Consider the following 21,552-nt stretch of genomic DNA (forward strand, 5'->3'; position numbering starts at 1 on the left):
CGATGCAGTTTGAGGAGGAATGAGGCAACTCACCAATTTTCCATGTTTAATCCCATTTTATTTGACCACATCGTAAAAATCCAAAGCATTCGAATGAACACTTTTCTTTTGACCACTTCATAGCAACTTTTACTTCCTGACATGACTGGACATTTTGATACCAGCTCCCTCGTTTCAGGATGAGACATTTCATTATAACAAAGTCATCCACACAAGAAAAAAAAAAATCTCTGATGCAGTTTTCCTCAAAACAAAAGATATCAAAAGTACTGTTTTCACAGTCTGTAGACCACTGTGGAAGTGTTCAGTGCTGTGTGTGAAAAGGCCATCTTCACTGCAGTCTGAAGATTTTATGTTCTTGAAAGTCCCCGGTTGTCAAGATCTTTCACCTAAATGACACGGTTAGATTAAATAAGACTTTGATTAAATGCAGTTCAGTTTTAATATGCATTAGAATGTGTGCCTAGCCTTCAATAGAAAAGTTGTAGGGAGCAGACAACTGCAACTATTAAAAATAAAGTCACCTTGAAACAGACTAACCTATTGATTCTAAATGTATTCCAGGAAGAGTTACACAAGTACTTTAGACATAAAAAAATGGCAAAAAAAGTATCATGTCTTTTGTCTAATCAACATTTCAAAGCCCCAAAATGTTCAATTTATATGTAAGACCAAGGTCAAAGCAGCAAATTCTAAAGTTGAGAACCTGGAACCATTAAGAGTTTAGGTTAGTTTATATATAAAAAAAAAAAAATTAAAAAAAAAACACCAAATCGATTATACAAATCAATTATCAAAACAGGTGTTGATTAGGTTTGTCAATCAACTAATTGATTAAAAGTGTTGTAGCTCTAATTGCAGGTTTAGATTCTAAACAAGTGCAGGAATTTGCAGAAATAGACTGAAGCAGTGCAACTCACTTGTGTTACTCAGTTTCAATGACTAAATCTTCAAAATGTGAAACAAAGCCATGTCATTATTATTACTGCTGTAATGTGTGAATTAATGACTTTAAAAACTTCACAGGTGTGTAATGTGTGTGTATATAGTACTTTATTTTTACTCCTAAGGCACATTCCTTTGCTTGATTGCACATTACTTTACTTCAGTCCTCAGCCTTATATTGGTTACTTGCCCACTGCTGCCTTACATAAGGCATTGTGAGCTGCTGTACAAGAGTCAAATTCCTCATGTGTCCAACACCTGGCCAATAAAGCTGATTCTGATGTCACTAAGTTTTTATATGTTATTGTTAATATCAACAAAAGGTAAACTGTCTCTCACACGTGTGAGAACACTGTACTTCATAAACAATATATGCTTAGGACGTCTGTGGTAAATATGCTTGTGTGATTGGACAGGGAAGAGGGGAACTAACCATTTTTATTTAAAAGCTATTTGCTGTAGGGTCTTTGGGCTTTTTTTGGGGGGGGAATTTGCCAAATATATTTCACCCAAAGAACCATAAATTGTACATACAATACAGTCATACCTATAATTGATATTAAGACTAAAGGAAAATAAACATTACAACATGACAGCACATACAATATGCATAAGATTGAATTTGTGAGGAGGTTAAACTAAAATGTTCCCATACTGGCAATAACTTCTGAATTTTGGTGCTGATGCTGTGGAAATATCAGTCGCACTGCAATGATCTTCAACAATACAAACACACGAACTTTGCCATCTCTGTTCTCTCCTATCTCAAACATCCCACCAACTTTGAAGCACTGTCTGAACCAGCAGACTAGATGAAGCTTCAAACATCATCAGTGATGTCACATTTTCTAAAGGATATAAGCCTCGATAAAGTTCAATTTCCATTGCCCCCAAGTACTCAACACATGCTTCGAAGCGTCGATGTTCAGCCTACAATCACTACTCTCTAATATGTCAAAGGAAGTCAGCTGTTTTACCTTACCTTATATATCCTAACCAGCCAGTGCTCTGTTGTGTAGGCCTCCTCCAACACATCCAGTTCGAAGTCTTTGTTCCCAATCTCAGCGTTCCTTACTCTGTCATAGCCAGGTGGGCGCTCTGCAGAGATGATCATTAAAATAATTACTACACTAAGTCTGATTCTAATTTGTACTTAATGAAAAGAATCAACAAAATGCATATTTGTGCATTACTCCTCGTGTTATGCCTGCTAACAACACAGAAGCCGATACAGCCATTTATCTCAGCACAGAGCACCTGCTACTAGTTATTATGTTCTGGTTGTTATCCATGGATTCTGACAACAGTTGTCTAAGTATGGTTACAATATACAACATATGTGAAGGAGCTGCATCATTGATCAGCCTAATTTTAGTGGCCTTTCAAGAATGCACATGTGAGTCAATTCTCACTCTGCCTCTGACTGCAAGGTAAACTGGCTGAACAAACAGATCCCACCAAGCAGTGGAGTCACTCACTGGCCTCTGTGTAGACCTGGCCGAAGCGGTAGTAGCACATCTTGTACATGAGGCAGTTGAGCAGGACGGGCGAGCCCTCCCGGTCCACTCTGAACTCTCCGGTGGGAGTGTAATAGTCGTGCTCCTTGATGTGTTTGCCTGTGTCTGTGCTTCCCCCAATACGGACCATCCACAGAAACTTATTGATATCTGTGTTTCAGAGAGACAGACCAGACAACAGCTCATAAAACTGCTTTGACATCTTGTCATTTTTCCCTTTCATTTTCCCAAGACATTCAGTTAAAAAGTCATTCAATGACAAAGTCCTAACAATTTGGTGAGCTAGCAAGGTCATTCTTTCATGTAACAATGCTGTAACTTAAAGTCCATAGTACTGCACTTCTACCAAGTGAAGCTGCACTAAAAGCCACAACATTCTAGGACTCAGCCTCTCATCTACTGATACTTGGGATGTACCGTCAGAGGAATAGCCTGTCAGTCCTCCGAAAATGACCAGGACATAACTGACATCCAGCTCCCTCATGATCTCATAGGCCCTCTCCTCTGTGGATGCCATGGCCTATAAAGCAAAGAGCAGAGCCGTCAACACAGCAGCACTTCATCAACACGATTATCCTGAAGGTTACCCAGCTCACCTGTCCAACCCTGGAGATGTGAGTGTTGTTCCATGTGTTGTTGTCCACCAGGATGGTTCGATTAGCCATGGCAGTTATCTGGTAGCCATAATCCCACCACGACATGACTTTGGCATCCTGGAAACGCAAAATAAGTGTTTAAAGAAGCCCTTTCACCTAGTGGCTATAACTATGCACAGTTCAACAATCTCTAAACAATGTAGATGACTAACGTTATGAGTTTATTATTTTTCTTTGGCCGTGACTGACCTCAGGAGTGTTGTGTCGGAGCCAGTAGTAAGCCTCTCTGAAGTCATCAAAAATGATGCGACTGCCATCTCCTCCACGGGCCGATAAGACAATTGAAGGAGAGGAGTAGGCTTCACTAGTCACCCAGGTAGAGTGAAAGGTGTATGTGATGAGGAAGAAGGCCATGACCAGAATCATCCCACTGGCAACCTGGGAGGTAAGACAGGATGTCATCAGGTTTTAAAGAATTCTTTGCTATCAAAGTAATGCAGTGATAGTTATCAGCATAGCCAATAGTACACAGCAAAAGTGAACTGACTCTGTACCAGAGTCAAATTCCTCATGTGTCCAACACACCTGGCCAATAAAGCTGATTCTGATAATCGCCAATTCCTTGTACTTAATGTTCCAGAACAAATACAGGCTAAATAACAGGCCCCAAGTTGCAGCCTACAGTGCAACTTGGGGCCTGTTATGGGGCCAATATATTCATACTGAGCAGGAGCTCGAAAGCTTCAGAACCTGCTTGAGAAACATTAGACTGTAAAGATTTCTTCAGTATTAACATTATTGTCAGTACATCCAATAGCACATAGCAAAAATTAACCGTTAATAGCTACTTTGGTGTAGTGTAAACAAAGAGGTGCTATTTAGACTTTGTATTAAAATGTGTCTCAGTGATCTGAACACAGGAGGACAGCCAAAACACATCACTGTTCACACCTCTCAATCTACATGCATCTACAAGCTTTCCAGCTGACCACTTCTGTTCAGATGTCACTACTGATGCAACATTTCCACTTAAATATCAAAAGGCCATAGTCACAATTGTTATACCAGTAGTTTACTGGACAGGGACCAGTCGTCTCCCTAACCAAATAAGAAGACAAGTGGCAGATTTGTACATGGACGTATTATGAAAACTTTCATAATACAGCTGAAGTCAGAAGTTTACATACACTTAGGTTGAAGTCATTAAAACAGATTTTTCTTTAACCACTCCACAGATGTCATGTTAAACTCTCCTTTTGGCAAGTCAGTCAGAGGACATGTACTTCATGCATGACACAAGAATTTGTTCCAACAGTTGTTTACAGATAGATTATTTCACTTATTATTCACTGCATCACAATTCCAGTGGGTCAGAAGTTTACATACACTCAGTTGACTGTGCATGTAAACATCTTGGAATAATCCAGAAAATGATGTCATGGTTTTAGAAGCTTCTGATTGGCTAAACTGATTGATTGATTTAAGACCCATTTTCAAACTCAGTACTCCTTTGTTTGACATCATGGTAAAAATCAAAAGAAATCAGTCAAAACCTCGGGGGTGGGGGGTGGGTACCATGGAACAATGCAGCCATCATACTGCTCATGAAGATCTCGAGATGCGTTCTGTCTCCTAGAGATGAATGTACTTTGGTCCGAACAGTACAAATCAATCCCAGAGCAGCAGCAAAGGACCTTGTGAAGACACTGGAGGAAGCAGATACCAAAGTATCTATATCCACAGTAGAACGAGTTTGATAGACATAACCTGAAAGACTGCTCAGCAAGGAAGAAGCCACTGCTCCTAGACCACCAAAAAAGGCTGACTAGGGTTTCCAGCTGCACATGGGGACAAAGATCTGACTTTCTGGAGAAATGTCCTCTGGTCTGATGAAACAAAAATTGAACTGTTTGGCCATAATGACCATCGGTATGCTGCACGAGGGACTGGGGCACTTCACAGAATAGGTGGCATCATGAGAAAGGAAGATGATGTGGATACATTGAAGCAACATCTCAGGACATCAGCCAGGAACTTAAAGCTTGGTCACAAATGGGTCTTGACCAAATGGACAAGCAGACTTCCAGATATTTGGCTTAAGGACAAGTCCCCTTGTAACAAGATACTGTGGTTTTCCACTTCCTGCCCTTCTAAGTTTTGCACATCATAATAGCCATGTCTGCAAACCACCTATGCTTGGCCCATGTTTCCAGGGCTCCATCTGATACAGTGCTTATATAAAGTATTCACCCCCTTCGATGTTTTACCCTTTTAATGTCAAAGTGAAAACAGGTTTCTACAAAGTTATGTCAATTAAATAAAAATATGTAATGGGAAATAAGTGATTGCATAAATATTCACCCCTTTAAAATGACTGACCTAATTCAACAGAGGTCCAGCCAACTGGTGCTAGTAGTCTCACAATTAGTGAAATGGGGATCATCAGAGCGCAGTGAATGTGTATCAGGTGATTGTAATATAAAGTTAGCCTACTGAATGTGAATGCTTGATGATTTCTCTTATTCATCACATTTCAAGCAGCCTTTTGTGATACGTTTATTGCGCCTGTTCATATCATGATGAAAATACAACTCATCGGTCAGCCCTATTTGAGAAGAGAGAGGCATTATCAACTACCTGATTTGGCTCAATCCTATACAGGTTATCTGTGAAATAAATAAAATGGGAGCGACTGGGATTCAGTGGGTAGAGCGGTCATCTCCCAACCAGAGGGTTGGAGGTTCGAATCTCGGTGCCTGCAGTCCAATGTTGAAGTGTCCTTTGGCAAGACACTGAATATCAATATCTTTTCCCCCATAGTATTTTGGAAAATGTGACACGAAGCCTATGAGCCTATAGTTTTGGAACACTAAGTAAACCGAATTAGCCATTAACTGTTCACTTTTGTGATACACTAACAATTATTATTGAATTACTTTTGACACATTTTTGACAAATTTCTCAAATCTGATGCTTTTCCAGCAAGTTCTTCAGCATCCCAAACCCCGGCATTATCTCATAATTACAAGAAAATATCCCTCCATTTTATTTCTTTGGTGAATGCATTGCGCTTCCGTAAAAAAACTGTAGTACAGTACAGTACTTGAGTTTTTCACCATTTTTCATGTCACAATGTGTGTCTGCTATACAAAATGCCAACAGACTAGGTGACACCACCCTCTGGACCAGTCTCAGAGCTCCTACCTCATTTTTGATGGGATAGGTGGAGTCCTGCTGCTTCTTGCTCTTCTTGTCTGGGCGGCTCACATCCAAATTCTTCATGTAGGTGGTTAACACCTGGGACACACCAATGCCTGACAGGATGCACATGACTGGAGCCAGCACCAACATCAGACGTACCTGAGGAGGCAACAAACAAGTGACACCTTAATCCATGTGACGTATAGAGAAGTTGCAAATTCACTGTTCTGAACACCTGTATGTATGATCGTTCACATGTGTACTGTAAATCTAACACACACATTATCAATCAGTAACAAAATAAATCAGCAGACAATGTATTTATTGTAAAAAGTTAAACACTAATTGCTTCTGGTTTAAAAAATGTGCAGGACAACTGCAATTAAAAATAAAATAAAAATAACTTAAACAGTATCTCTCTCAGTAAAGCTTCCTTCAGTAAACTTTTCTTCTTACATAAAAAATGCAAATGTAAAAACCAAACAATATTACAGAAATTAAATGCTCAATTATATAAAATGAATAATTTTTTATATTATTAATTTTGTAATGCTTTAAAACTTTATTTTATTGAGTTACATATTTTAATTATGTATTTCATAGGCCTGATTTAAAACTTTATTTTTTGTATGTGTAGACTGTGGAACTACATTAATAGTGCACCTTACTAGTCATTTTGTGAATATTCATACTGGTGGAATAGAAAAAGGCCTTTTGAGAGAGACACTGATTTTCTGTTGTCCTATGTTTATGACAGAAATTAAGTATTCATATGAACTGAAGCAGCTGTCATGTGCTTTCACCCATGATCTGAAGTAGTGATAAAGTTTATCTGCACGATGAGGTTGGGACACAAACATCTTGTATTACAGTGGCCGCAGGTTTGTGTGCAGCTTGTTTGAGTTTTGTTGGGGAGTTAATTTCTCTCTCCTCACCGTGGCAGCGTGTGCTCCAAGTAATGTTAAGCGAGTGACTTGGTCTACGTGCTGCTGATGTAATAAAACATTCTATATTTTTCCCACTAGAAATCACCAAGACAATAACAAAGACCAAGATTTGAAAAAAGTACAATGACTGGCAAGGTGGACAGTACTTTTTATGTCGGCTCTGAATCTTCACAAAAGTAATGTACTGTATTTAGTCACAAACATACCTTTGTCTTGCAGCTTTTCTGCATTGTTTGTTTTCATCTTTCTTTTCTCTGCTCCAGAGGTATGTCATTTTTTGCATCATTACCCTTTTTACTGTTTTTCCATATAACCTAACGTTGGACTCACAGATTGTGCTTGCATCAAATTGCAGTTAACAACCATTACAGTGTGAATATGTATAAACAGGCTCTCTTGTGGGACCTTTCAAATGCCCTTCAGGGCCCTAAGCAGCTACTTAGTTCGCTTATGCCTCAGGCCGGCTCTGTGTGTAGCTCTATACAGGACATACCATGACAGCTGAGAAGTACATGCTGGTTACTCCGTACATGATGATGAAGATCCTAGCGTCCGACAGATTGTTGAAACAGTAGTAAAGACCAACTGTAAGAGAAGCAAAAGGTAACAGTCACTCAAAACCCTTCATCTGCATCTAAGATCAAGTGGTCGTACAATACAAAACACTTTTTACTCTGTGTGTTTCTGCTGAGTATACACTTGCCTGGGAACATGAAGACCAGCAGCTGAAGGTCAAAGTAGTACGAGGACCAGGTTGTGGGCTGATGTTCAGAGACTGAGGCAATGATGGGGATGTTGTTCTTGGCATAGGAAGGGTCCAAAAGGGAGTAGAAACGACCCGTCCAAGGAGAGATCTTACCTGAGGGAAATATCCATTTAGGCCAGTCATGGTGCAAGGCAAAATAACTTAACACTTTAAAAGGCTGTTCCATCCACTATGTCACCATTTGCCAATGTATCTATTTGTGCACTTTGTCACTGCTCTTACCCGTCAGCATTAGAACAGTGCCCACAGACAGCAGGATTAAGCCCACCAGGGAAATGACACTCTTGAACAACACCTCAAATTGCTGGGCATTGAGTTTGCTGCGCAGATAGTCCACAAAGGCATGAATCTGGCACAGGCCAAACACACCAAAAGCTGCCATGTGTTCTGATGACTGCACTGGCTGGTGTGTGAGAGAGGAAAAACAGGGAGGTGAAGTATATGTCACCAAATGTGACAGTTTTTTCTTTTTCAAATCTGCCAGTGGCTAAGATGATGTTTTGACCTTGACAGTTCAGACATTATTTTTTTCCTTTTATGGACACTTCAATCACCACAGTAACTGATGCGACTTCAGAGCGCCCTTTTCCGCCTCACCTGGAAACCAACAAAAGAGATCTGCATGGAGAGGATGGTGCCCAGGCAGTAGACTGTGCAGTAAGCCACATATATGCGGTGAGAGAAACGGCCTGTGAGCATCAGCACCAGAACGTGGAGGGGGATAAGGTTGATCAGGAACACGTAGCCACCCCAGGAGGAAACCTACACACACACACATACTTTATCATGACTCATGCAATGTCTAAATTGGCTCAGAAAAACATTTTTACATCTCCTCACCATGTAGAAGTAGGCCAGAGCGCACATGGATGACCAGTACACTGACCCTGTTTTGACAGCCTTGATCCACATGTAATAGGTTAGCAGCATGCAGAAGATGGCAATACCTGAGAGGGACAGCAAAGAGGGATTTGATTAACAGTCTTTTTAAGATACTTCCTTCAAAAAACACCGTTTTGCACATCATGTATATACCTTCATTATCATAGGAGCCAGCAACAGAACGAGAGATATAACCAGGCACCACTGCAATCATGGCAGCGGCGAGGAGCCCGGCACCTGCATCCTACACAGACAAACGACTATTCAGTGAAGAACATTTGTAGTCAGTAAAAAATATATTCAACTCATGCACAACATTCATCAGGTACTGGGCATACCTTACAGTAAGGCTACTAATGGGATTTTGAGCAGACACTTATCAGTATCAGTTTATTTGTCAGAGGGATTACCCCTGTCCCTATGCAAACAGCTGTATAATGTAGTGTTTCCCCTACGTTTACAGCTTTGAGGGGGAACACGTGTTTTCCGACGCACGCTGTCTGTCCGCTGGTGTGAGTGTGCTCACCTGTGTGCGCGCGCACATGTCTGTGTGTGTGTTTGCATCAGGGCAGAACTCCACAATGCGTGATACAGAAAGCATAATATAAGGGCAGGAGAAACACTGTAATGAAAATCTCAGTTCCCTTAATGGCATCCATGTTTTCCTCATTTGCATCTTAGTCCCACCCACAAAAAGATACATGAAAAAAAATGAGCAGAAGAGAAACATGTTATAAGAGATATGACATGTTCTTTCGTCTGATGCGTCATCTGAAGTGTTCGATCACTGATCTATGATAAAGGGGCGTGTCAGTGCACACCCCTTTATCATATTATTTCTCGTATCCTCTCTCATGGCTCCTCCAGGTAGCCTCCTTGCTCCCCAGAGCAGAAATATGAGGTTTGGGAAGTCCTTCCATAGAGTAGACCAGAACAACTTCCAGGTCAAACAAGGAGCAATGAAATAAGGGAAATGGGATTTACCCTGTCTCTCTGAAGGAACTTTTTTTAAGTCTAAGAAAATAATCCTGATTATGGCACCTGGATTATTCTGTATTTGCACTGAGACTTCATCAGAAATTGTGGTTCCAAACAATTCAAGCATCTAGCGAGTTTGAAAGATGTGGACATTTAAAAGGAAAACCTAATGACAGACACTACCGAGTTGCATTATGGGAATTGTAGGATCCAGTGTTTTTGGAGCTTGACCTGCACTAGGAAAGAAAAGGCAGAATATCTTTGCCTCTGCTTTGATTTTGACCATTTTAAATCTGACTCATATAAAGCCTTTAATTTAATTATAGTGTAAAGAAAAATCACTGAAGAGCCCCTTAAAAGAAAACCGGGTTTGTATTGTGAGTGATGAACACTTAACCAATGACAGTATGCTTGGACAATAACCCTCAGTGCAATACATTGTACAGATTATACAGGTCTCTAGTTCTTAAGTACTCTATTTTTATCCCTATTTATCTCATTTCAATGAATATTCCCTTGTCTGCATTGTTACTGTCTGTTCACACTGCTTTTCTGCATTGTTTGCACCGTTTGTTGATGTTAATACTGCTATTTTGTTATATTACACAGCCTTATGCTGGTTTACTGTTGCACATTGAGAGCTGATGTACCAGAGTCAAATTCCTTGTGTGTCCGTCACACCTGGCCAATAAAGCTGATTCTGATTCTGAGCTCATAATCTTAAATAACTTGGATGTGTCTTATTAAGTTTTGTTTTTTTACCTTCAGCTCCTTGGTAAAGTGGTAGGTGACTATGGCAGTGAATGAGGAGAACAGGGGAGCCAGGAAGACACAGACATTACGGATGTCAATGGTGATGTGGAAAAAATGTAGAATGTGGTACAGGACAGCAGATGTGATCATCAGTCCTAGTGAAGAAGAACAGAGGGAGAGGTTATGTGACATCTCTCTTCTAAACCTCATTCCACATGTGAACTTTTCTACTTCTGATGTCAAACAACCCTGAAAATGTTTGATCTTGTACTTGCATATTTGTACTCTTCTCTGGTCATGTAATAAGATTCCTACCTGGATAGATGGTGCCACCAATGATCCTCCCCAAGGGATACCATGCCCTATCATCAAACCAGTTGTGAAACTTATAAAATCCTTCTTCTGCCAAGAAGCGGGTTGTACGGTAGTTGAAGTATCTGAAGATGAGATACAGGTAAAAGTGAGACATTACTTTAAAGAGGAAAATCAATCAATCCATTGACGTAACCATGACACTAGGAGCACTTACGGATCAAACTCATGGATGACACTTTCAAACCTCAAGACAGAAAAGAGTCTGGTGGAGAATGCTGAAGAGAAGAAAAGGCACATAGTGATCCAGGTGTTATGTTTGCTTTTGGAGACAGTGCTGCTGTGTATAGGTAAAGTAAAGGACTCACAGAGGACAGCGGCCATAGACAGGATGAGCAGCTTCAGCAGTGTGTCCTGTTTCTCATAAGACAAACGCAGGAAACCCAGCTTGGTCATTTTGGCGAGGTTAGGGACAGCTCACCGTACTACCTAATGGGAGGAAGACAAACACTGGAAAATTGCGACAGCTATGGAGAGGAGCACTGCAGTAGCATCTTTAGTCTGACACCGCCTAAGACAGGCTTAACTTATAGAAAAATAAATCCTGCAAAATGAGACAATGTTTTCAAGCTCTTTTTAATCAAAGCAAACACTCTGGGGGAGAAAAAAAAAACAAGACGTGCAACTCAGTAGTCAACTTCTATGACCAGCCCAACCAGATAAGGCCACGCACTCAGACATGGCGTCGGGAACCAGGAAGCACCCACTTTGGAAAACTTTTGCAAGGAATTGTGCATGATTTATTCAGATTTTGCAAAGCGAAAACACAAACCAACAAGCTCAGTCGAACTAAGTAATGCTAACTTCCAAAACAGCATAATCAGAAGGAGCCTTAGAGGTATTGACAGCTAAACAACCTTTCCAACATCAGACACAGGACATGAAAAGCAGCTAATATTTGCTACTAACACTCATTAGGTGCACATTTGAAATGAATGCAAGCATTGCTATAGATTACACAGCATCTTAGTGCTAGTCAACACCAGGCCGGCGAGTGCCGATGCTGCTTCCATCCAGCTAAACGTGTGAGTAGCGTTAGCTAGTAAGGCTAACTGCTATTTAATAAATACCCTACCTCCGCGTTTCTACTCTGACTTATTTTGAAAATACCAGGCTCCTTCACATATGACAGCAACAGAACAGGTCTAAATGAAAACTAATACTTCTACATGAACTAAGAAGTTTCATATTTAATGTTCAGTAAGACTCACCCGCTTCGCTCCTGTTACTCATGCAGTTTTCACACACAACCTACACTGTGAACTAATCCCACCCCTAACATAGCAGAGTGCACGATTATTGGCTGAACGTAAACCAAGATCGATACAATTGGTTCTTCAGTTGTCATTCAAATTTGGTTCCCTACCTTGCTGCTGTAGTATAGTGACGTGTCCTTATTAGCAAAAGAAAACATGTTGCCCCCTACTGGTTCAATATTCCTTAGTATTCTTCACCAAAAATAAATATCAAACTAGAAAATTGCATTTTCTGAGGAAAATGCGTATGGATGCTGAGTGCTGAAAGTTTGCCCTGAAAATGCTGAACGTTTTGACACCTGAATGGTTTTGCTAGCTGAAAGTAAGCTGAAGTAGAATTTTCCCATTCATTTGAATGGGATGAGGTTTTCAAAATAAAGCTGAATATTTTAAAAAGTATGAAGTTTAGAAAACTTCTGAAGAGAATCATGTATGTCCTTGAGGAACTGAACATTTTGATATCTGAAATAGCTGAAAGTATGTTGAAGCAAAAGCACTCCATTCATTTGAATGGGGTGAGATTTTCAAAATAAAGGTAAATATTTCAAAAGTATGTTTAGAAAGTTTAGAAAACCGCTGAAGAGAAGCATAAATGTCCTTGAAGAGCTGAACATATTGATTGCTGAAATTATGCTGAAGTAGAATTGTCCCATTCATTTGAATGGGGCAAGGTTTATAATTTGTCCTGTGTCTCCTTTGCTGATACAGAATGTCCATGGTATCTGAGTCGCCCATACAAGCAAGTTTTTGCAGAACTGGTCTGATGTTGAGTCTCTGGATAACGACACCACACCGGTGTTTTTCCTCCATTTCCAGAGCTCCAAAAGCCGCCCAGCAGCAAGCCCCATCCCCTGACGAGTGAGAGGAGCACAACATCAAATGAAATCAAATCAAATCAAATTTTATTTGTATAGCGCCAAATCACAACAAAAGTCATATCAGGACACTTTACAAAGTAAGGTCTAGACCTTACTGTTATCAATATTATTACAGAGGAAAACCCAACAAATCCCCTTGAGCAAGCACTTGGCGACAGTGGGGAGGAAAAACTCCCTTTAACGGAAGAAACCTCCGACAGACCCCGGCTCTTGGTGGGCGGCCTTCTGCCTCGACCGGTTGGGGTGAGTGGATAGAGGAGAGAGGAAAGAAGAAAAGCAACAAGACACAACAAACAATCGAACACTGGTCAAGTTGATGTAGCCGGTGACTGCTCATCAGAAATATAGAGCTCCAGGGCCAGGGCAACCTGCAGAAAGGTACAGGGAGAGAGAGAGGACACACTACAGGAGAGAGGAGACACAAAGTTAGTAATGTGTAATGGTGGCATATAGAAGCATAGGGAGAACCCTATTGAGCATCTGTGGGGCATCCTGAAACGGAAGGTGGAGGTGCGCAAGGTCTCTAACATCCACCAGCTCCGTGACGTCATCATGGAGGAGTGGAAGAGGATTCCAGTGGCAACCTGTGAAGCTCTGGTGAACTCTATGCCCAAGAGGGTTAAGGCAGTGCTGGAAAATAATGGTGGCCATACAAAATATTGACACTTTGGGCCCCATTTGGCCATTATCACTTAGGGGTGTACTCACTTTTGTTGCCAGCAGTTTAGACATTAATGGCTGTGTGTTGCGTTATTTTGAGGGGACAGCACATTTACACTGTTATACAAGCTGTAGACTCACTACTTTACATTGTAGCCAAGTGTCATTTCTTCAGTGTTGTCACATGAAAAGATATACGTAAATATTTACAAAATGTGAGGGGGTGTACTCACTTCTGTGATATACTGTATTTTAATTTAAACATTAGATATCATTTCACTGTTACTAAATAAATATCGGGGTAAGACATTTTCAAAACATTTCAGTTTTTATTTACACAGCATCCCAAAGATTTTGGAAATGGGACTGTATTATACTGAATGGCACATAGGGATACAGGTAGCACAACATTCAACACATTCATATTTTAGTAATTTGAAATGTGATTGCCTTCTCTGCGGGGTCTCAAACCAACTCAAACTGTCCCATCTGATCCCCTTTAATCAGTCAGTCCATCAGTGTAAAGGCTTTGCACTGATCTATTAATTCCTGTCTAATCGGTACCATGGCTTCAAACTCTTGAAGAGTGAACAAACATTTTAAATACTGACCAATTTTATTGAAATTATACATATTACTTTCACAAAATCTCACTCACAAACATCAGTCTACACAAACACTATGCTCTTCTTATAATAATTGCACAGGGTTTTAAAATCATGGCCCCTCCCATGGCCACAAGCTCTGATGAGCAAGCAAAGATTTGGTGACTAGGTCGTTGCATGGTGGTGGGCTTCTGGTTGAACATTCAGAATGTATTAATACTATGTACAGCACAAATCCAAACAGCCAGTGATCCTAAGGAATCAGTTATATTTGCTTTAGCTCTCAGAAGGAAACCAAGAGCAAGCAGGTCAAGGCTATTTGTTAAGATATAAAGACTTCAACTACAGGACTCCTTCCTTTATTACAGAGCTTAGAATTGTAGTGGTCAAATTAAACTAACAAAACATTAATACAGCAGTTTGGCTGTGTCATCTCCCCCATCACCTACTAAAGTCACACAGACTGAAAACACTAAGACAGCTCTTCCTCTGCTGGTGTCACCTTGTGATTTGCATCACATCAGACAGTGAAGTGACATTTTAATTCAGGATGCCACACCAATCAAACCTTTAGTCACCACACAACAAGAGTGACTTTGTTATTAAGCTTCCATTACTAAGGTCACCAATCATTTTTACGGCAGCACCTTGCTGATTTGTAAATTCTACTAAAAACAAAGCTGTAACAGGATAAAAATCATCCTCACTTTTTACCTGTACAGGGTTTTCCCTAGAACTGCTTGGACACCAGAACTTGCCATATTTCCATGTGCAAGAAAGCATTCGATCTGCGAGGAAGGAATGTGACTTGCAACATCAAGAAAACATGTACTGTAGGCAAACAAGACCATTTCACTTCTGAATGCAAACAACCCCTTTCAAAGTTAAAAAAATCCTTTAGTCAAAACTTTGCTTAAACATTATCACTACATAATTTCTTGTACTGAAATTTATTAAAGTTGCTCAAATGGCACATTACAGAAAAAATAATGAAAGAAAATTAATAAAAGAATAAAAGTCAACAGCTGAGTATATAATGTGTTTTGAGTGTGAGGCACAGGGCAGTCTTCAGTTTTGTATCACACTGAAAATGTGTCTGCTGCAAATGAATAATCAACAGGGCAGAGATTAGATAAAACATGTACTGTAAATCCTTTGTCCTAAACCACACAGTCAACTTCATTGAGGACAATCCTTCTAAAAGTAATCACTTTTTCTACACTGAGTGAAGCCACTCATCAGTTGCTGTCTCATCTCCTTCAAGTGGATGGATCACTGGGTGGGCAGAATTCTCTGACGGGTCGGGGAGGTGTGAGGCGTGGACAGCCTCTCTGAGGAGATGGATGACGTCAGCGAGGACTGCAGGTAGACCGTCTTGTGGAAAAGCTTGTTACTGATCAGCACAACAAGGGAGAAGAGACGCAGCTGGAAGTGGCTGGAAGAGTGGAAATGGCATCAGTCACTCATGCACTGACACAAGTAATTTAAAAAAGGTTTAAATTTTACACTTACTACAGCTTTGTTGGCGTCCTGGCCTCATTAGCGCTGATGATGAACAGAGGGAAGAGGATGGAGAACAAGCAGCCACTAGCAGCAAAGAAAAATAAGTAGGACAAAGTAAAGGCAGAGGACATGGGCTGTGTGCGCTCCAGACTGTCTACAGAGGAGTTTTATTTGCTGCTCTGGTTGACATCCTACCTTTCACTTATATTTTCCATATGTCACTTGTCAAAAAAAGCCCTTGTCTGTAGTGCTGCAACTACCTATCATTTTCATCATTTGATTTGATTTGATTTGATTTATTTATTCTTTCAAGCATATAAAACAGTTGATATAACAACACCCATTTTTACACACAATCCAATATCAATTAGCTTATACCTAGTACATGCTTGAATGGAGTAGGAAGAAGTCAGACTTATCCAGTCCTACCCCATGACATCATCTTACCATCATTGGTTTGCAAGCAGTAAATGATTCACTTCTGCACACACACACATTATACTAAAAAAGAATATTACAGTGTTAACATTCTTAAATCATCAGTTAAGTTGCAGATTATTTTATCAATTAAACCTTTGGTCTATGAAAGATCAGAAGGCAGTGTAAAATGGCCAGAGCCCAATGGGACATGCTTGAATTGCTTTATCTAACCTTATCACTCCGTCAGATATTCAGTTTACTTTTGTCAACGACAGAGGAAATTTCAAATCCTCACAGCTGAGAGGCACAAACCCGCAGTGTTTACCATTTCTGGTGAATTTTAGAATGAATGAAACTATTTATCAAATCAAAATTTAAAAACAAATTTGATGTCAGATCAACATACAGTATTTTAACCTGTTTTATAATTGCACCGAGGTTGGGAAGCACCACTGGACTTGAGACAAAATGTGACTGGGGATGCTAGTGATTCTTGAGATGTGCATGTGTTCTTGTTTTTCAGAATGTCACAGGTTTGAGGAAGTTCATTTCAACATTAAGCTAAGGTTATTTTGTTACATATAATGTTCCCAACTGCAAAGAATTAACTTTCGAATGACTCACTATAAAAAATATTTTAAATTAAAAATTTGTAAAATAGGATTTTTGTATGTTATGGACACTATATGTACCAAATGTATTTGAACAAAAACTTTGTTTCATATACAAAAATGTAATGTCTCTGATTTGAAAGGAGCTGAAAAGGTAGGCCATGAAGTTAGGAACTGTTTCTGTGGCAATATGTTAAGTCTGTAGAGCCACTGGAAAATGGATGTTACATTCACTCTTACTTGTTAAAAGCAGTCCTTCAACTAATGATTATTTTCCTTATCGATCACATTAACAGCAGTCTTACCTGATTATGTATGAGGAGGGCAGGGCAGTGAGCAGCGCCATGGGTAAACCAAAGCCAAAGTAATAGGGCCAGTTCCTCTCAATATTGGAAAGCCGTTGGTGCATCTCAATGCCTTAAACAAAGGAACAGCCACTTTCTTGGTGGAGTTCTCCATTTAATGCAGATGATTTATTTTGGGTATAAAATGTATCTCACCATTGTTGAACCAGCGATACTCAAAGCAGTACAGGGAATAGAGCAGAGACATGTGGAGGAGGCTCACCATCTGTCCAATGGCGTCGATGGGGAAGAGGCTAACGATCATACCCTAGAGGACCATGAAAATACAGAACACAATTATATTCACCAAGACTGTAATGACTTGTGCATTTTTATCTCATTTGCTTTAGGTTAATGAGTGGTGATTTTGTCTAATTTGTGCATTCAACAAGTAACTGAAGCCTTCAGTACCAGTTTCTGAAATAATTTTGATGTTCTGAAAGTTCTTTGAATTGACTTGAGAGTCTAGGAATGAAACTGTTTGCCTGACCAGATGCAGATGATACTGCTGACAGCAGCTGTTTTCAATGACCAAACTCTTTGTGCAAAGTTAACTTAAGAGATCTTTGCATGCCTACAGTGATAGATGACAACAGCAACCTCACATCAGAAACACAGAAGAAGAAGACCAGTTTATCAGTGTGCAAAAATGTACCTGAATGAGGAAGAGTGCCTGGAGGAGGAGGTTAAAAAGCATATCTGCGATGATCTTACTGACACTGGGGAATGGCTGAGCTTTACAGCCAGACACTTCAAATGCTAGGTCAGCGATATCCTGTAACAGAGAATAGCACACTAATATCTAAATGCGCCACTGAAACAAAAGTGCAACAAAGCATATAAAATGTACTGATAAAGATTAGCACAGCTGTCTTTTGCTTTGCAATAGAAATATGTGATGACAGGACATAAAACACAGTCTGCTGTGCTTGAATGTGCTCTAAGTATATACGGTGAATATAGGAAGCTCATGGTGTCTGTGTAATTAAATCATTTTTGATTTTATTAGTACATATTTTGCACCATTGCACTTGATTTCGCATAAAAGTGCCGAGAAAAGCCCAAAATAGCAACTAGTTAGACATTCAGACACTGCTGTGTATGCTCTAAGCTAGCAGCTGCCTCATAACAAAAGTCCTTTATTTTGGTTTCATCTAATTCGCAGCAGAGCTTTTACTTTGAAGCAGCTGAAACTGCTGGAGTCCACTTGAAAGGTCTGACTTCAGTACAACTCACTGATCAATAAAAGTTTGTCCATAATTATGGCACCGAGGATTTTGCCATTGTTTGTGCTTTTTCTTATAAAGAATCTATTGAAACATTATTCTGGAAGAACAGACACCATTATAAGTGATTGAAGAAGCAGAGCCAGCATTATGAATCTAAGCTGAATTGAAGTTACTGTACTATTATAAAAACCTATACTCGAGTGACTATAGAATGATACATTATGCAGTCATAGATAGTTTATAACAAAATCCATTTGAAATGCTAGAAAAGGATACCATTTTCATTCCTTTATGCAGTGGGATCTACACATAGGTTTGAAAAGCCCACGTTTTTGTCATCACATCATTAGAGCCTAGTAAAGCCAGGCCTAACCTGGAACCAGATGGCATTGACTATCTTGCTGAGGACAAACAGAGGGAGAACCCAGAGAGCACTGAAGACGGAGGTCAGGATGAACTCTAACCAGGACCACACATTGCCATGTAGGGAGGGGTCACCTGGAGCAAAAACAACTTGTTGACTGACTGGATCCTGCCACAAGCTGGAGAACCTGCACTATATTCAGTAGCAGCAATACATACCAATAATTTTTGCTGTGAGACTCTGCAGCAGTGGGATAAACACCCGGTAGAAGAGAAAGAGACTGAGCTGGAGAGAAAATGAAAGGCTGCAGTTACTCTTCTACTCATCATACTTGAGACTGAGTTGTGCAGTGCAACAACAAAATCTAAGAGAAATGGGATAACTACATGCAGCTGTTTGATAGAACAGTCATCACTGAGCAGGGTCAGAATCTGGTGCTTTGCTTCAACAGTCTCAATGATATTTTAAGGTTACATAAATCTTAAAAACAACAGGTCAGGAAATTCAAATTTAATTGAAAAGAAAAACTGTCTGGAAGCTTTATGTTAATCTAACCAGAATAAAAGATTTTTAAGATTTTTGAAGCCAGCCCCCAAATGTTTGGAGACAGAGGTATCTGATGCTAAATAACATGTGTAGTAGAGCTGGTTTTCTGACAGATTATTTCTTCACCTGGCTTCTACAAGTAGTATTTGTTCCCAAAATTGTACAGATGATGCATCTGGGACGGCAAAATGCTACTAAACTGCCATCCTGAAAAATGAGAACCTGATGCTGTTGCGTTGTCAGGGGTGTGTAAGAGACAAGGCTGTACTGTAACAGTAGGATCTTAAATATCTTACCCAGAACACTCCCCCATTCCAGGCACAACACTGAAAAATCCTGCTGGCTACTTTGGGTTCACTAAAAGAGAAAATTGTTTAGTATACATGTGCAAGAGCCTCTGAGATTGTCACACATAATGTGTGTTAAGCACAATAGCATCTAACTAATCAATTTAAGCTTTTTTCCTATCAACTGAATCTCTGCTGTCTGAGATTCCTCGGCCCTGGTGGCCTTGAGTGGGATTATCTAAGCATTAGCTTTGAGAATTACTGTAGGGCAAATAAAAGGACAACACGCTTAACAGTTTACTGGCCCATCTTGTTTAATGCTTCAGTGATGCTGAAATGGGAATGTCACCAAACTCTTGAAATTCTTTATGGAGGTCAGCATGTAGGTCATTCAGGCATATGATATAGAAAACCTTCCAACCACAAGTTGCTTACATGTTTAATGAGCCATAACAGATGCTCAGAGGATTATGCTGACCTGAGTTCAACATTTACTTTTTAGCTGTGTAAAGTCCTGCTCTCATTTTAAACTCCTTGCCTGAATCTGAACCATCCTTTATGCTCAGTCAGATATAACCACTGAACTGCATCAGAGAGTTTGTGGAAAATGGTACATTTTGTGAGAATCATGTCAGTGCAAGAAGCCTGTTAAAGTCCATCACACACAACCTATTTTAATTCTTTCAAGTGGATTTGTAAAAATGTTATGAAAAAACTGCTAAGTTAAGCTACCGAGTACAAAATGTTAAACTGTTAATGGAAGGCAAAAGAAGTTACTGAACCCCATAAACAATAATATATGCAGAGGCATAAACAAAAACAATGAACATTTTCTTAATTAGTCTGAATCAAATAACAGTAGCATTGCACCAAAATATGCAGCATTATTTTTTTAGGCCTACTTGTCCGGTTTGCGCTCCTCACTCTGTGCCCTTCTCTGTGCCAGGGCCCCACTGGCCCTTCTCCTCCGCTGCTCTTCTCTTTTCTGCTGAATGCGAGCATCCAGCTTGGAGATTGTTCCGATCCCCAATATGGAGTCCTTGATCCCCTAGAGAGCCCAGAGCAAGACTTGTTGAAATGAGCTCTGTAATGGGGACTCAGCTAGTCCTTCTTAGACTTGTTCTTTCAGTACACAAACCTGTGTATAGCCAGTGCTTCAGGCCAAGATTTATCTTTATGATTAAGCAATATCATGATTTACCAGATTTTTTTTTTAAGCTGAAAAATCCTCTCAAACAGCATGAAAAGATATTCTCCTTGAAAAGCCATATAAATGTTGTTCTTTGAGGGCCCAGTCTTCTAAAATACAATTACATCCTTTAACAGCGATGTTAAGGGAAAGCCCCCCCCATCATATGAGAGGTAGATAATGGAGGTTGGCTGATGACAGGATATCATGCTGAAGCTCACTTTATAATATAGATGATTGTTGACCTAATATGGATCAACAGCTATTGTACACTGTTTAATGGCAGGCTCCATAAAGTTTATTCTGCTATATGCTGGTAGCAGAGGGACCCTATTAAGGGGTGAACAAAAAAGGCATCTGGAATTATTCCAAAGTGAAAAATTATCTTTAGACTGAAGTACAATCAAGATAATAACTAGGAAATTAAGTTCAACAATCCTCATTTGTCCTGGAAAAAGTCATACAAACAACCCTGCATCTTCTGATAATTTGCCCTTCATTCTGAGCAAAGGTTTTAGGCACTTCAGATGTTTAGATTTTTATCTAGGGCTGCACGATAAATTGTTTTGTCAGTGCAATTAAGATCCCTGTGCAATCTCAGTCTCACATGTCAATGATTCTGCCATGTTTGCATGAGCAGGAAGATGCCTTGCATCAAACCAAATACTCCCTTTTCCTCGTCAAGTTGCAATAACCAATAGCA

The 21,552-nt window shown here is 39.9% G+C and overlaps 2 protein-coding genes across 3 annotated transcripts in view; both read right to left on the minus strand.

Annotated features, from left to right (window-relative positions):
* Positions 1-36: 36 nt before the first annotated feature.
* stt3a (STT3 oligosaccharyltransferase complex catalytic subunit A) lies at positions 37-12,268 on the minus strand. Of its 2 annotated transcripts, none has more exons than XM_020622093.1 (18): positions 12,169-12,268; positions 11,266-11,386; positions 11,115-11,175; positions 10,901-11,022; positions 10,595-10,740; positions 9,008-9,098; positions 8,813-8,919; positions 8,570-8,734; positions 8,195-8,375; positions 7,910-8,065; positions 7,700-7,791; positions 6,263-6,418; positions 3,308-3,496; positions 3,059-3,175; positions 2,880-2,982; positions 2,424-2,612; positions 1,928-2,043; positions 37-389 (listed from the first exon to the last, which is right to left on the minus strand). In XM_020622093.1, the coding sequence occupies exons 2-18, from the start codon at positions 11,351-11,353 to the stop codon at positions 351-353; spliced, it is 2,118 nt and encodes a 705-aa protein (XP_020477749.1). In that variant the 5' UTR covers positions 11,354-11,386; positions 12,169-12,268; the 3' UTR covers positions 37-350. The 2 variants fall into 2 exon arrangements, with proteins under 2 accessions (XP_020477749.1, XP_020477752.1); XM_020622096.1 differs by lacking the exon at positions 12,169-12,268 and adding an exon at positions 12,033-12,136.
* A 1,812-nt stretch (positions 12,269-14,080) lies between these two features.
* The window catches only part of ei24 (EI24 autophagy associated transmembrane protein), an 8,188-nt gene continuing 716 nt past the window's right edge, over positions 14,081-21,552 (minus strand). The window contains exons 2-10 of the mRNA XM_020622061.1: positions 20,563-20,708; positions 19,670-19,730; positions 19,046-19,112; positions 18,837-18,961; positions 17,890-18,009; positions 17,391-17,502; positions 17,196-17,307; positions 15,869-15,943; positions 14,081-15,791 (exon numbers count right to left, since the gene is read on the minus strand). Of these exons, the coding sequence (XP_020477717.1) occupies positions 15,629-15,791; positions 15,869-15,943; positions 17,196-17,307; positions 17,391-17,502; positions 17,890-18,009; positions 18,837-18,961; positions 19,046-19,112; positions 19,670-19,730; positions 20,563-20,708 (981 nt within the window). The 3' untranslated portion in view covers positions 14,081-15,628. The remainder of the gene's footprint in view (positions 15,792-15,868; positions 15,944-17,195; positions 17,308-17,390; positions 17,503-17,889; positions 18,010-18,836; positions 18,962-19,045; positions 19,113-19,669; positions 19,731-20,562; positions 20,709-21,552) is intronic.

The sequence above is a fragment of the Monopterus albus genome, unplaced genomic scaffold (genome assembly GCF_001952655.1).
Source record: "Monopterus albus unplaced genomic scaffold, M_albus_1.0 scaffold272.1, whole genome shotgun sequence".
Lineage (NCBI taxonomy): Eukaryota > Metazoa > Chordata > Actinopteri > Synbranchiformes > Synbranchidae > Monopterus > Monopterus albus.

What these genes read in the sequence shown, in the direction of transcription:
- stt3a (XM_020622093.1), bottom strand. Translation starts at nt 11,353, where the DNA reads ATGACCAAGCTGGGTTTCCTGCGTTTGTCTTATGAGAAACAGGACACA. An exon ending in TGGCTCCTATGATAATGAAG is followed by an intron (nt 8,920 to 9,007) that starts GTATATACATGA and finishes TGTCCCTCTCAG; the next exon opens with GTATTGCCATCTTCTGCATG. An exon ending in TCTCTTTTGTTGGTTTCCAG is followed by an intron (nt 8,376 to 8,569) that starts GTGAGGCGGAAA and finishes CTCACACACCAG; the next exon opens with CCAGTGCAGTCATCAGAACA.